The following is a 14,256-nucleotide window of genomic DNA, read 5'->3' on the forward strand; positions in this document are numbered from 1 at the left end:
TCAGACATTGCCATAGGTGAGTTCGAAGTCAGACACGTCATCTGAAATTGTATCCTCCTCACTCTCAGTAGTCTCGGTGAGCTTGGTAGTGCTGGGCCTGAGCTCCGCTCGGGGTTCCTTCTTAGTACGACCTCTTGTATTATATTTAATATTGGAAGCCTTCTCGTCCTGAGCAGCGGCTTCTTTTCGAGGGTTCAAAGAAGATTTAGGCTCAGGTTTAGACTCGGAGTCAATCGCGGTGAACCAGTTTCTCTTTTTGCAGAGAATACGGAAGGTTTCCTTAGCTGACGGTTCATTTTTCAACCCTAATTTGGGTGCGACAGTAGTCCAATCTATTTTGGGTTTCGAATGAGGAGGGCAAGCTTGCAAAATAGTGTCAATGATCTCAATATCTCGAGCTGTCAACGTTTGGGCTTTATTATTTGTTTTCTTGGGAGGCATTCTGGAAACGGATACTGTTAGTATTGGCACGGAAGAATATCCCAAAGAGACGAGACATATGTGCTTGGAAATTCCAAATAAGAAATAGAAGTAGCAGCTTACGTCGTAGAAAGTATAGTGCAGTACTTTAATATAGGCTGTATATAATAGGCGCAAACATTAGTAGGAACACTTTGCGTTTACAAGAATTTGAACATAGATGACTCAGAGGTAAGTTAGGGGTTTATATAGAAGATGAAAACTGTTATACATAAAAGGGAATCAAAATACATTGGGTTATATTAAGCGAAGTACATTATTGCAATGCATATTTCGTTAGTATAAGTTAAGCAACCATTATCTGAACATGTATAGGCTTTTTTTACTTTTTAATAGTGTCTTTGCTTTATCCTTTATGCACACAAGCCCAAAGGTGTCGTCGCGCCCTATGAAGTACCACAGATAATGGCTAAAGGTATATAGGATATATATTATATTTTTTACTGCATTACATGCCGAGATTTACATGCCTCAATATAGAAAGTTTCCATTTATATCTAGTTTCCAAGTATTCTATATATTTATATCATGTCTAAGACGTAGATTCTCGTAGTTGGGTTAGAATTCCTTACAGAACAGCAAAGTTGTTTCCATGCTATTTGGTTCCACCTTGCAATACGTTCTACGATACAACTACTTTAACTTTTGACTTTTGGTCTTTTTTAGTTCTTTGCACATCGTGAATTCTTTAACGGGTGCAAGTTAATCCTTGTATCAGCACCCGCTAGTAGGGATAGCTAGACGCCACAATATGACCACCAGTCGCAGGATATATAACGAATCATTTTACAAGTAGGTAGTAGATTATTCACGCCAAATATTACCACCTTCAAATATGCTATAAATAGCCGACATAGTAGGTAGAGCAGAGTTGTCCGGTCTTAAAAGAACTCTAGGTACTACACCCGTATTACGTTGTATATATGGGGTAAGGTTGTGATACCCCAGCCTGTCAACTTCGAGGGCAACTTACAACCTAATACACCCGAGATATCAAAATGAGTCATCTCCATTAGCGGAACCATCCCACCCGAGTATATTTTATGCAGGTCTACAGTTGGAGATCCGATCGTTGATGACGTTGGTGGTTACCAAAACCATGACTGGGACCCCTTCTATGAATAATAAAACTACCTACCTAAGGTAGGTTAGGTAGGCTTTATAGTCGAATAAATCTGGTTTAATAGCGACATGAATTATTCATATGATAATTCATATTGGCCCCCATTATGGTTGGGTGTTTACTTACACCTCGTAGATGTGAACGAGTACATATAATGTACATTAAATGATGTGGTACATGGATAGGTACTACAATGCTTAGCAGTTCTACGTACTATGGGAATATGCACCAGCCTTGTTCCTCGATGGTCCGTGGTACTTCTCGTAACACATAGTTATTGACCCTTCTGGTCGTTTCTTTCTAATGAGGTCTTTCTAATAAGGTATCTTTATGTAAACGAAAACATTATATGTTCCAGAGAAAGCAAGGTAAAAGTTTATGTAGTCCTTATCGTCGTCCTTATCCTAGAGGAGGAGTTTGTGACAACAAAAATATTTATCGTAATATGAAATTAAAACAACGCATCAAGCAGCATAGTTCACCTCGTTAAATACAAGGGAATTGAGGTTAAGTGTGTCAACTAAAAGGCTTGACTATTCAAAGAGGTCAAATGCCAAGACCCGACTATTAATTTTCGCTGAAAGCTGACAGTTGAGGATCGCCCTATGCAGTAGCTTAGGATATGATTGGTGAGAGCAGGATTGTCTGATTGGTCCGCAACTCCTGAGATATCTGCATCACACATACATGTCTACCTACCTATTTATACAATCATTCTAATAGTTAAAACTTACTCTTCTTGTTATAAAGGAGCACTACTACCATAGTCATAAAATATCCTCACTAATACGGTAACTTTGACTCAGTCCGGTGAAGACCGTAGCCACATGTATTGGTATATTCATATAGTTCCAGGAAGATTGTGGGCACCTTCACGATCCTCACTTAGAAAGCTATACACTTTGACAAGACTTGGAGTTTAACCTAAATCTCTCGTCTAATTTGCCATTTAAAAAATATTATTGCTCAAGAGAGGTATTGTACATTACAACCTCTTTCATACTGTCTCTTAATTCTATGGAATCAATAGCGCTAGATAATTGATAAAGCTTGTTAATATGATAAGGAGTATTCCTTGCGTAGAATTTTGATAACAAGTTGCAAGTTGAATCTAGGTACTTGATGGTTTTATGGAGACAAGAAAGGCTGTGAAAAGAGGGGCTACAAGGGGTTGTAAACAAATATGGAATTCCAATTGTGTGCACTTTGCTGGTCGCAATGTTAGCGGATCGCCCAAATCGCCTTAATGAAACAAACATATCAAAGAACCAAAGAGCCTTACATTTCCGAGGCTTAGAAAATCGGGTTTGGTAATGAGCGACGGTGAGATTTTACGCGACTGAAAATCTCTCCGCCCTTGCGAATATTTCTTTAATTTCTCTGTTCGTATTTACCTTCTTGTACTTTAACATTGTACCACCGAGAGAGGCTCCGGGCCGAACACGAAAAACCACAGAAACCCCACAAAACGGCCTTAGGGATGGGTCTCGCATGACGGCAAGAAAAAAAAAAAAAAAGCTTGTTCTCTGATTCCCCTGACGATCCGCCCGGCCCGTCGGCCAAGCCTAACCTCCGGTAATTAGCCGTCTAAGATTAGACATAAGAAGCTTTGCTTACAACAGCTTGAGGCACATCATGATAGTTTACGCGTACCAGATGGCGTCATAGTGGGGCCCCCACGCCAAACTGCGATCGCTTCGAAACTTGAGATATGGAACCGACCACTTCTATTCGATAATACTGCTCTGCGTAACCAGCGGGGGTACGTATACAACGTCTGACATTTCCCATGTCATTAGAAATAGCGCAGAAATAAACAAAATGAAATGGAAAGACTTTTACAATCAGTGCTAGTTTCTAGTTGGGTGGTCCACTGAATTTATATCTAATACTTAGACCAGTCTCAGGCCCACAGAAGCCGCGTCGGCAAACACGATGGTGTGGGTTCTCCCGTAACATAGTTGTAACTACGTAGATATGAAGATCAGGATCTGCTACATAGGTCCACAAGTTGACGAAGAAATGTAATGTATGGTGGATGTGGCTGGCCGATCACTTAGTTTCTTACACCATCGGCCCTTCAGAAAGGTCCGTTTACTTAACCACTCCCTCGTGTCTACTCCAAAAACCTGCTGGTTTCAACTTATACACTTTGGATTCTATTTCTTCTAAAGCGAGGCCGTTATGTATCCCTTATCGATTCTTGTTGGTACTTTAGGACTGCTTCTCAACTTGGTGGCTGCTATCGATGTAGACTGGACGAGTGATTGTAAGACACTGGTGTAAATCATACCATACTCATGGCTTATAGCTAACACTAAAAAGCCTCTATTAAGTCGGCTGCCAGTACTATTGCTTATGGCCTTGTCAAATATTATTCAGGTGAGCCGGATCACTGGATCATACAAAAGAAATTCTACTAATTAGTTTTTCATAGGAAATAATACGGGCGATGTCCCTGGAAACTTACCTGATCCATACTATTGTGCGTGTAGTTCATATCACCAATAAATTCAACTCTGAACTAATAGAGTCTACAGGGTGGGAGGCGGGCGCCATGTTTGGAACCTTAATAGACTATGCAGCTTTCACTGGCGACAAAACGTATAACGACATCACATTCCAGGCTCTCCAACATCAAGTCGGAGATGACGCGGACTTCATGCCTTCGAACCAGACAAAGTCCGAAGGCAACGACGATCAGGGGTTTTGGGCCATGGCAGCAATGACCGCCGCCGAGATGAACTTCACAAACCCGGATCCGGATCAACCGCAATGGCTAGCATTGGTCCAAGCCGTATACAACGAGTACGTAGGACGATGGGAGCCCGACACATGCGGTGGCGGAATGCGTTGGCAAATATACACGTTCAACAACGGGTACAACTACAAGAACTCCGTTTCTAACGGATGCTTTTTCAACATCGCCGCGCGCCTGGCTAAATACACCGCCAACGAGACTTATAGCGAATGGGCGAGTAAGATTTACGAATGGGAGCAATCGGTCGGTTTCATCAACGAAAACTACAACGTGCTAGACGGCGCCGGAAACGCAGGTAGTGAGAACTGCACGCAGCTCAACGGGGCCCAATTCACTTATAACGCGGGATTATTTTTATGGTATGTATGAAAACGCCCCACGTTGTTACTTTCGAGCCATTCTTTATAGAATGGCCTCGAAACTACTTCCCTAAGGTATACAGTGGCTAACGCTCAGTAGTAAGTGTGATTGACGACCCTATCATTTCGACCCAATCGAAAAAAAAAAACCAACGGTGAAGATTCTGGAATCATAGTATTGCAAAGCTAACATGAAATGCTTCCACGCATTAGACGGTGCTGCAGCCATGTATAACCACACCGACGGCGCCGAGCCGTGGAAGACACGTCTAGAGGGACAAGTCAAGTCCGTGGCGAGTATATTCTTCGACGACGGAGTAATGTGGGAGCCCAGCTGCGAGAAGACGTCGGCGAAGTGCAACACAGACCAGCAGGCATTCAAAGGCCATCTAAGCCGGTGGATGGCTCTAACAACAGTCATCGCACCTTTCACGTCCGACACGATCACGCCGCTGCTGAAATCGTCGGCCCAAGCCGCCGCCAAGCAATGCTCCGGCCCCGCATCGACGGATTACAAGGGTCCGGCGGGGACGGCGTGCGGGTTCAGTTGGCTGCAGCAAGCCACCTTCGACGGCATCAGCGGGGTCGGCGAGCAGATGAATGCGCTACAAGCGGTTATGGCGCCCCTGGTCCACCTCGCGCAACCACCCTATACGTCGGAGACTGGAGGCTCGTCCCAAGGCAATCCGAATGCGGGTGCCTCCGATGCCGACAAGATCGAGCAGCCGAAGCCTATTACGGCGGGGGATAAGGCCGGAGCTGGAATACTGACGACACTTGCTCTTGGTGGGTTATTGAGTGGTATGTGGTTTGTGTTGATGGACGAGAAGTAAATTATTGTTATGATGGATTTTTTTCACGTTTGGGTATTTAGAGGGGGTTTATGTGGAGGAGATGGCGTTCGGAGTCCTGGGTTGGGACCACGGGTATACCTATTAGATTTATACCTAACTAGCAGTTGCTGGCTGTTATGATATGTTTTGGTGGATCTACACGAATGGGTTCATGATAGATCCATATATCTAGACTACTTTGTCTATCACATTGAATAGACACATGTACATATTAGTTAATTGTAAAACAGTATAAAGTCCAAACCTCTAAAAACTCATAATCAACTGAGGAACTAATTGTCATTTCTAGGTATCTATCTACCTAGGGCGATGAGTTGTAGTATGAATTCTGAAAGACATCAATTCGTAGTGAAGCTAATTTAATCCGTCTTGGTCCGAAATCGGGTTTAACTTGTTCTTAAATATTCTACTTAGGTAGGTATACAGTATATTGCTTTCTATAACCGGAGCTAAATTGCGCAAATAACGCGGCTACGTTGAAAGAGTCGGATGAAAGGGGTGCGTATACGAGTTAGAATGACGCGTCACCATTTCTAAACACCTGAGTTACCCTAAAATAAGTTAGGGAGAAGGAGGGTTTAAGACATTAGCAATACCAGCAACTTGTTATTTAAGGATACGGACACTTTAAAGATGGATTAAATCAAGGTACCTCACATCTTATATTGATTATCAGAAGGTTCAAATAATAACTATTCTAATTATCTGCTTAAAGCTATAGTTAAATAATTATAATACTTGTTATTTTAAAGGAAGTTAAGCTAGTTAGTGAAAATCTAATACTATACTCGCAAGTAACCAACTATATGGTCTACAACAAGCGATTAAAAATAATTGTTCACGAAGAGGTAAATATAAATCTTAGCCCAAGCTCTATTATGCTACGGCCGGGTATGAATTCTAGCATTATCATGAAGTACCTCTAAATCCCTAAGCTTCAAATACCAACACGACACCGTCATCACCCGCCGTAACAACTCGCTCTCCGGTCGTGCCCTGCACGAACCCGAGTACTCCTCCGCCCTCGCCGTCTCCCCTGTGACCCCTCCACTCTTTTACTAGACTGGTTACCGCCGAGCTAGCCGCGCCTCGGACATCCCACCGGCGAACCACGCCGTCCATACCGCAGCTCGTCAGCAACCATCCGTCGCCGAGCCCCGCTACAAACTCGACTTTCACCACGCTGAACTCCTCATGCGCCTCTTTGATATGCCGCCGCAGTGCGAACCGCCGCGATGTGTCGTATACCGCTATGCTGCCGTCCACACTACCCGCTGCTAGAAGTGGTTGTTTCGAAGAGAAGCTCAGCGTCTCAATTCCGTCCGACTGCGTTTGCAGATCAGCTAGAATAGTACCACCTTGCGCGCTCCCCACCTCCCCGCCTTTAGCTTTGGTTTTGCTCTGCTTGCTAGACGCGGGCTGGCTGTCTACGCCTACTCGTGGCAGTCCTACTATCTTGATCGAGCCGCCCGCGCCACCAACCGCGACGAATGTGGATTTGGGGTCCACAGCAACCGCGTACAGACCACCCTCGACGCCAAAGCGTTGGTCTTGGCCCGTGAGCGATACTACCGTCTGACCGTTGTCGTTGACTAGGTTCTTGGCCGCCGCTTCGCCCCACACGTCCCAGACACACAGTGAGCTGTCCTCCGATACTGTAGCTAGGAATGTGCCGTCGGGTGACCAGGAACCGGCCGTGCATGATGCGGTATGTAAGAAGTAGCTCTGGACGATCTGCATCGGGTTCGCGGAATCGGAGGGGTCGATCGTGTATACCCAGACGGAGCCGTCCGAAGCGCCCAGTGCAATGGTGTTGGGATACTTCGACGACGGGCACGGTGCTAGCCAATTCACCTCGGGCACCTCCTGGGACTCGGCGAGGAATGCAAAAGACGGTTTATTGTGCGCGTCTACGGATAGCTCGTACGTGCGCAATCTACCATCTAGACCTCCCGAAACCAAGAATTGCCCGTTGGGCAACGTGAACGCAAGCGTATTAATCGAATCGCTGTGGCCTTCAATTGTGAAAACCGGTTTTAACTCGGTGCTTTTTTGTTGCTGTGATGATGGATCGGCATTGTAGCTAGGCGGGAGGACAGGTCGACCAACAACTGGGCTGGTATCGAAAACGTAGCCTTTTCCCGGCGCATCATCCCCTTCACCTTCACTACCACCAGTTGCGATGAGCGAAGGTTGGGTGGGATGTTGAGCGATGGCGAAGACAGAGTCCTTGTGAGCGTCGAAATAGGCTATACTGTCGTTTTGCAAAGTGATCTCTTCTGGTTCGTCGTCCGAGTCCATAGCTATATCGCCTTCAGTATCTTGAATTTCCTCAAGCGCATCCTCTGCGTCGAGCATCTCGGGCGTATCGTCTACATCGTCTCTGTGAGGGGCAGACATGATGAGGGGTAGATAGGTAGGTTTCGCGCTTGGGTATCCTAGTAATTTGAGGTGATAAATTAGCAAAATTTGCGAAGGGAGACAATAAATATAGCGGACAAATAGTCGCAGCTTATAAACGACTTACAGATTATTTGGTAAATGTGTAATAATGTAGAAAGAAGTCGACGCCTGCTTGATAATCAGTTCAACTTTTTACTTTTTGGTGGGGCAATATCCTGCCGGACCCCGCCACGCCTTATAAGTGGAGATCGTTTTTATATAATCTGCCTCTGAACGTCTACCCTGAAGTATTAAATAGGGGCCTCATGCACGTAATAGTGCGTTGACCTTCTATTCTTAGTAGCAGTGAACCACCCAACTATGATATTTTATATTTTATTTAGCAAATGCCTGCGTGTAGATACATACTCAATATTAGGTAGGTATGTCAGTACCTAACTATTGAAATAAAGTACAAAAATATTCTCTATGAATAAATTCTATCAAGCTGCTTCATGGCATATCCATGTTCATCGACAATTATATGAAGTATACACTGATAACTGCTTAATTGCAAGCAGGCTAGAACAGAACAAATTGTAAGGATTAGAGCAATTGCATACAATTTATATTCAATCCCAACATCAAACAACGCTGGGAACCCAAATGTATATGTACAATGAAACAACCCTATCCCAAACTCCTACAAATGCAGAAAGAAAGTAAGAGATACTGAACCCCTAAACATGCGCGATACTAGTTGAGGGTCTTGGATCTATCTCATGATCCTTAAAATCTATAATCTTGGGCGGGATAAGTCTCCTAAGTTAATGTGCTGTTACGGTACCGACCAAGTTCATCCCCAGGCATACGACCATAACACATCCGCCGTAGATAGACAAGGCAAGCGCCGCCCCTCTTAAGAACTTGGGGTTAATATGCTCCATATCCCACCTCCACTTCCTCCGCCAGCGCCATGGAGACTTCGTATTCTTACTCTTAGCACTAGAACCGCTGGCTACGCTGTGAATACTTTCTACGCTTCTCCCCAGAAGCCCTTCGTCCCCGTCTCCCTCTTCGGAATCAGAGCTGGGGGGAGACAGCACATCGTCATCTTCTTTAGTTAGGCGTTGCTGGTGGATCGAATTCGGGTCCGAGATTTTGTAGTAAAATAGACCCGGAAGAATGAAGCTGATGCTCGTGCTTCCCGTGGAACCGACATAAGCCAACATTCGTTCCAACGAGACCACAGTTAGGGAAACGATATAAGCTAACACTATAATAATCGTGCTTAAAATGGCAAAGCGCACGTCTGACATAGGCGCGCTCGGTCCATGATCTGATCGTGATTGAGCGGGGTTTGGGAGAAGCGGTCGGCCGCCAGGGGAATTTGTCCGCCCCTGAGGGCGAGATACATCTTTGGGTCGCCATTTAAGAACTGCATCTACAGATGCTCGGCACGGATGTATTTGTAACGGGATAGAAAATGTTACAAGAACGACAATAGCCGCCTTGGCGATAGTAGAGGCAACCGATGCGGGATCTAGCGTAGAGTCATTAGCTTAATCGCGAATTAGGGAGAAGGTAAATTAGATGACATACACATGGAGACAATATTGCCTGTAACATCGTTGCCGAAGGTCAAGTATCCAGTAATAGCGACCAGTATATAGACACCAGCAGCAGAACCAATGCTAGAAAAGATGATACCCATTATGCTATGACCCTTGTTAGTGTGGTATCACGAGTTTTTAGTGCTAGAGAAGCGTACCTAGCGGGGGAATTATTCGAGACCTCGTTGAGAATAGAAAACATATTTTGGTGGCAGGTGTATGCATAAACAACCACTGGTAAGCTGGCGAGAGCTTCCACGGGCCCTCCCCACGAGACAAACCGGATTTTATCTCTAGGTGCAAGAACATCCGAAGCGAAGTGATAGACAACTAGCACGATCAAATACCCTATCGAAACCAGGGCAATAATGCTGGTGTACTTCAGAGAATCTAGGCGCCTCAAGAAGCTTAGAGGAATTATAACGAGCATAAAGACGGTGATCCAAAAGTTACGCTCCATCAAATATGGAATATCAGCCGCTCTGCCGTCAAAGCCTTCCACCACACCTGGCATTAAGTCGCCGATAATAATTATATATGATACACTAACTCCGAAACACTTTATGGCAATCGCAGCATCGAAAATAACAGCGGCGTTGGGATATGTCATTTGGGATAAGGCGAAGAACGATGAGGTGCCACGGTCGAGATATCGTGCGCATCGGGACTGAAGGTATAGACCGAAGGCAGATGTAAACCCTGACCATAGGATTACGATAACTCCGGCTACCATTCCGAAGTGTGACATAGCCGAGGGCATCGCTAGTGTGCCAGCGCCGATAACTATAACGCCACTTACGTTAGACTTAGACTGACGACATCATAGAGGGATATGACTTACTAGTATTAAGAAGGTTAATAACACTGCTAATCATGGTGGCCTGTCCTCCTCCAGTGTCTTTTGGACGACCGCGAGCCCGCTTTTGTCTGTAGAATAATATTAGTGTTGACCGTTATTATTAATGATATAGGAATCGCAGCGGCTAGCTGTCGAGGCTACGCTACGCACCTTGTCATATCGCCGGTGGAGGCGGAGCTCTCTCCAGAAATGGTTGAATAATTCGGCATAGCCCAAGGGGGACTCTATAATCCCTATTGATATCCTCCTCAGCAGCAACTAGCTGCGCTGAAGATCTGTGTGTCTCAATCTTGCCTCACTGCTCGAGTAAGACAAGATGGGTTTCTTCCTGGCTGACCGCTTTCGTTCATACGCGACTTGCTTTAGGGCCTCAGTATCCTCGATTATTTCCACGCGCTTAGCGGTTAATGAATAGGATATACATTTATTGTATGATATAGTCGCAGTATTAAGTCGATGACGCTCCTTTACTTGGTGGTTATATTCGTATGATGATGAGAGGGTGGAAAGTGATCGTTACACGTCAAACACTAGAGTAGAATTAGATTTAACTGTGACTGCCAGTTGTCGTCAAGGCCATTCGCAATCTCCCCATCTGGGGACTACGTCTGCTGACAGCTATTTCTGGCCAATCAATTAAATCACGTATTCCTGGTTAGGCTATTAGCGGCTAGCTTTCCGAGCCGGGATCCCGAAGTTTCCCAAAAGACCGGGGAACTCAGCCTAGATTAGCTCAGCCTTATCCTTATCAATCTTTTATAGAATGCATCAAAGAGAGCTATCTATTGTTCTACAATTACCAATTAACATTAATTCCTTCTATACTTTACTACGAATAGACACTCTTTTAGACTTTGTGTCATTTATGACGTTTGTTACCGATTCGTTAGTTATCAACCGCTCAATAAGTGCCCAATATGGACACCATGGAATCAACTCTAGACAACACGACGCTCTCTACGATATCTCTCCTCGAAGCGCGACTCTTGCGCATTGAGCATTTACTATATGGCCACACAGCTCAGCAACCCAAAGTATCGGCCATAAGAAGTATGCAAGAGCTGGAGCACCGGTTTGCGACTCTCCTCCAACGAATGCGCGTTTATGCCGAGCTTCTTAAACTCTGTATGTTTTGTTTTCCCTTCTTTTCGCAAACACTATGAGCGATTCAACTAACTACCCCTAGATAAATCCCAGCCAACTCTCTTCCAACCACCATCACCGTCCCAACTACCCTCCGAACTCTCCCCTGAGGCCTTGCGCGCTATTGTTCTCGCCGCTGCGTCTTCATTCCCGGCTACAGCTTCCGCACTCACGGCCATATCCGACACGCCGATTCCAGACCCGGCGCACACGGCTACTCTAGCTGCTCTATTACCAAAGATGAAGGGAATCGAAGCGACACAGATAGCACAGGCGGCTGAGATTGCGGAGCTGAGAGCCCGCAGCGAGGTTGTCGTGCGCCGGTGGTACGAGCATAATGTTATGAGCTACTCGAACTTTGTGGCAGGCGTTGAGAGCCGTGTTGAGAATGCCGAGCGCGTCATAAGAAGAGTAGAAAGGGCAAGAAATGAGGTTTGAGGCATGTGATCTATAACCATATGCCTTGGAACATAGACATTCCTATGGGGGATGGAATACTATTCCGAGTTACTATTAACCTATCCGTGCTCCCCGTGTCGCTTCGTCCTCGACACTATGGGTGCTACTTGGTTTGTACACGGCCCTATGAAGTCAGAGTCGATTTGTACTGCGAACAGACGCAAAGTCTCGCGCCGGCAACGAAACTAAAGAGCCCTAACGTCACCGAGGGTTAATATTAGGGGGGGACTTAGAAGTTCCTCAAATTAATGGAACCAAGCAATAAGGTTCGCTTGCTACAAATATTTTTGCTGGTTTGTAGTGAGGTGCTCCATTTGTTTGGTTCGTACAGAATTTCCATACTATAACAATGTTCATTATGGTTCTGATCAGTCTTAGTATGGAAGATCAACACAAGAGGGGCAATGACAAACATAGCATACCCCCAAAAGTATAGGAGTATAAATCATGTTAGACTAGACTTAGTATTCAAATCTAATATTATGCAGATGGATGTAAATCGAAATAACATCAAGATATCCTTAACAGGTAGTGTATTATTAAGTCAAGCTTCAGATGAATACATATTCCATCTAAACAATACCAAGTCCTTATTGAAGTAGCAGAAGAATAACGATATACTAGTAACTATGAGAGACCTCGGTGTTCTAATTAGGGTAATGCTGATTTGGTCTAGGTAATTCAATTTTCGGTGGTGGCTGAGTACAAGAAGTCATTTCCTAACGTTCCATTCTTATGAATACTAAATCTCACCTGCATATCCCTCATCCATATCGCCGCATGGGAATTGATGCAGGAACAAGCTGTTAACTCTTTCTAAGCCACGTGTGGCAAGTGCGATGGCCGCTCTAGTTAGAGCCAAAGCTCAAACGCGCCGGCTCAGACGGGATCGGCGGCCTGACACGAGCAGTCTTAAAGCTAATGCAGCCCTTCGGGACCGCACTTATAATTGAGTTCCGGGGACGACGCATTGGCCATTGACGAAGATCTACACTGCGTCCTTTGGATATTAATGTAGGTACTGTTGTATAAGAGGGTCGGCCTCTGGGTCTGTCGAACCATTAGAAAGTGGTCTCAAAAAGTGTGATAAGCATATCAAATTATCCTGAGCCTCTTATCACTTTTGCTTAAGGTATGGTATGCATGAAAAGTCGCAATGAAGATCAAAAGGCCCAGATCCAGGAGACTTTTTGATCCGCTTAGAAGAAACACATCCAAACTCGGAATTGATCTAAGCTGCAGGTGCAGAGCCTCTTGGCCTACTAAAAGGAAGGTCTGTGCCGTCTGCAATGATTACTAGAGTAGGAGTTAAAGGATGATACATGGCATATGCACACGTGTATGTGATGCCATCAACTTCTTACTACCGGAAATCGGTACGGGTTATTGATTCATAACTGATGCAAAGGTGGCTTATGATCAGTCTTCATTGATCTTGATCAGACCATACGTAAGAAGGTATGAGCTCAAGATGGAGTTTTAAAACTACGTTTGGCGTCATTCTCTTTATGGTGTTTCTTGAGAGTATGTGTATTAGATCCATATCAGATCCATTTTGAAACGTGTCGCAATGCAGAGCACATCGCTGATGTAAATTCCGATATCGTTCAGACGATAGAAGAATATGAATACTACTAGTAGAGCCTTAACCATACTTACATCATTGCAACCCTCCACTATGGGAAGCCCTGTAACTGCGGGAGTCTGAAGAGCGTCGTGAAACTTCTACCGATTCCGCCCCTAGAGGTATGTCACCATCTTATGTCTGCCTATCGGAAGCCATCACTAACTACGTACTCTTAACTTGCTCTGCACTGGCTACCCAGAGGGGAATCACAGACGCCATCGGGAACCAGCCGATTTCATCTCCTGATCTAATACGTACATGCAATGCAGCTGTTATTATCCTCACCCAAATATTAACTAGCCCGAATCTATTAGATTTGTAGTCATTAAGGCTAAGAAAACGTATAGATTTGAGCGGTGAATACATCATTCGAAGGATCAAGGCAGGAGAAGGTTAGGCTGGTTCTTCTATATTTTAACATGTCAGATTTTCACCGAAGTAGCAAGTCATCCAGAGGTCCCGAGACCTTGCATCCCCTTCTTCCTTGGCAGACGCCCTTAGATCCTAGCTAAATCTCAAACACCAGTCGGCCAGCATGCAACTCCGTCTTCCCCAACTCACGGATCGCCCAACCATAATCAATTCAACCACTGCAT

At 44.9% G+C, this 14,256-nt stretch overlaps 5 protein-coding genes across 5 annotated transcripts; 2 read left to right on the forward strand and 3 right to left on the reverse strand.

Moving 5' to 3' along the window:
• On the reverse strand, nucleotides 1-441 carry GL218_08205 (uncharacterized protein; the record flags this gene model as incomplete). Its single annotated transcript, XM_033585000.1, has 1 exon — nucleotides 1-441. The coding sequence occupies one exon, from the start codon at nucleotides 439-441 to the stop codon at nucleotides 1-3; it is 441 nt and encodes a 146-aa protein (XP_033440943.1).
• Nucleotides 442-4,160: 3,719 nt separating this feature from the next.
• On the forward strand, nucleotides 4,161-5,556 carry GL218_08206 (Mannan endo-1,6-alpha-mannosidase DFG5; the record flags this gene model as incomplete). The annotated part of the gene is made up of 2 exons (XM_033585001.1): nucleotides 4,161-4,662; nucleotides 4,937-5,556. 2 exons carry the CDS (start codon nucleotides 4,161-4,163, stop codon nucleotides 5,554-5,556), a joined length of 1,122 nt encoding a protein of 373 aa, XP_033440940.1.
• Nucleotides 5,557-6,507: 951 nt separating this feature from the next.
• On the reverse strand, nucleotides 6,508-7,977 carry GL218_08207 (putative WD repeat-containing protein C25H1.08c; the record flags this gene model as incomplete). Its single annotated transcript, XM_033585002.1, has 1 exon — nucleotides 6,508-7,977. The coding sequence occupies one exon, from the start codon at nucleotides 7,975-7,977 to the stop codon at nucleotides 6,508-6,510; it is 1,470 nt and encodes a 489-aa protein (XP_033440941.1).
• Nucleotides 7,978-8,786: 809 nt separating this feature from the next.
• GL218_08208 (Vacuolar amino acid transporter 6) lies at nucleotides 8,787-10,640 on the reverse strand (the record flags this gene model as incomplete). The annotated part of the gene is made up of 5 exons (XM_033585003.1): nucleotides 8,787-9,502; nucleotides 9,562-9,677; nucleotides 9,731-10,355; nucleotides 10,414-10,499; nucleotides 10,582-10,640. 5 exons carry the CDS (start codon nucleotides 10,638-10,640, stop codon nucleotides 8,787-8,789), a joined length of 1,602 nt encoding a protein of 533 aa, XP_033440938.1.
• Nucleotides 10,641-11,348: 708 nt separating this feature from the next.
• GL218_08209 (putative Protein similar to RO10) lies at nucleotides 11,349-12,012 on the forward strand (the record flags this gene model as incomplete). Its single annotated transcript, XM_033585004.1, has 2 exons — nucleotides 11,349-11,556; nucleotides 11,618-12,012. The coding sequence occupies 2 exons, from the start codon at nucleotides 11,349-11,351 to the stop codon at nucleotides 12,010-12,012; spliced, it is 603 nt and encodes a 200-aa protein (XP_033440939.1).
• Between the last annotated feature and the right edge of the window lie 2,244 nt (nucleotides 12,013-14,256).

This window comes from Daldinia childiae, assembly GCF_008694065.1.
Source record: "Daldinia childiae strain JS-1345 chromosome Unknown Scaffold11, whole genome shotgun sequence".
Classification (NCBI taxonomy): Eukaryota; Fungi; Ascomycota; class Sordariomycetes; order Xylariales; family Hypoxylaceae; genus Daldinia; species Daldinia childiae.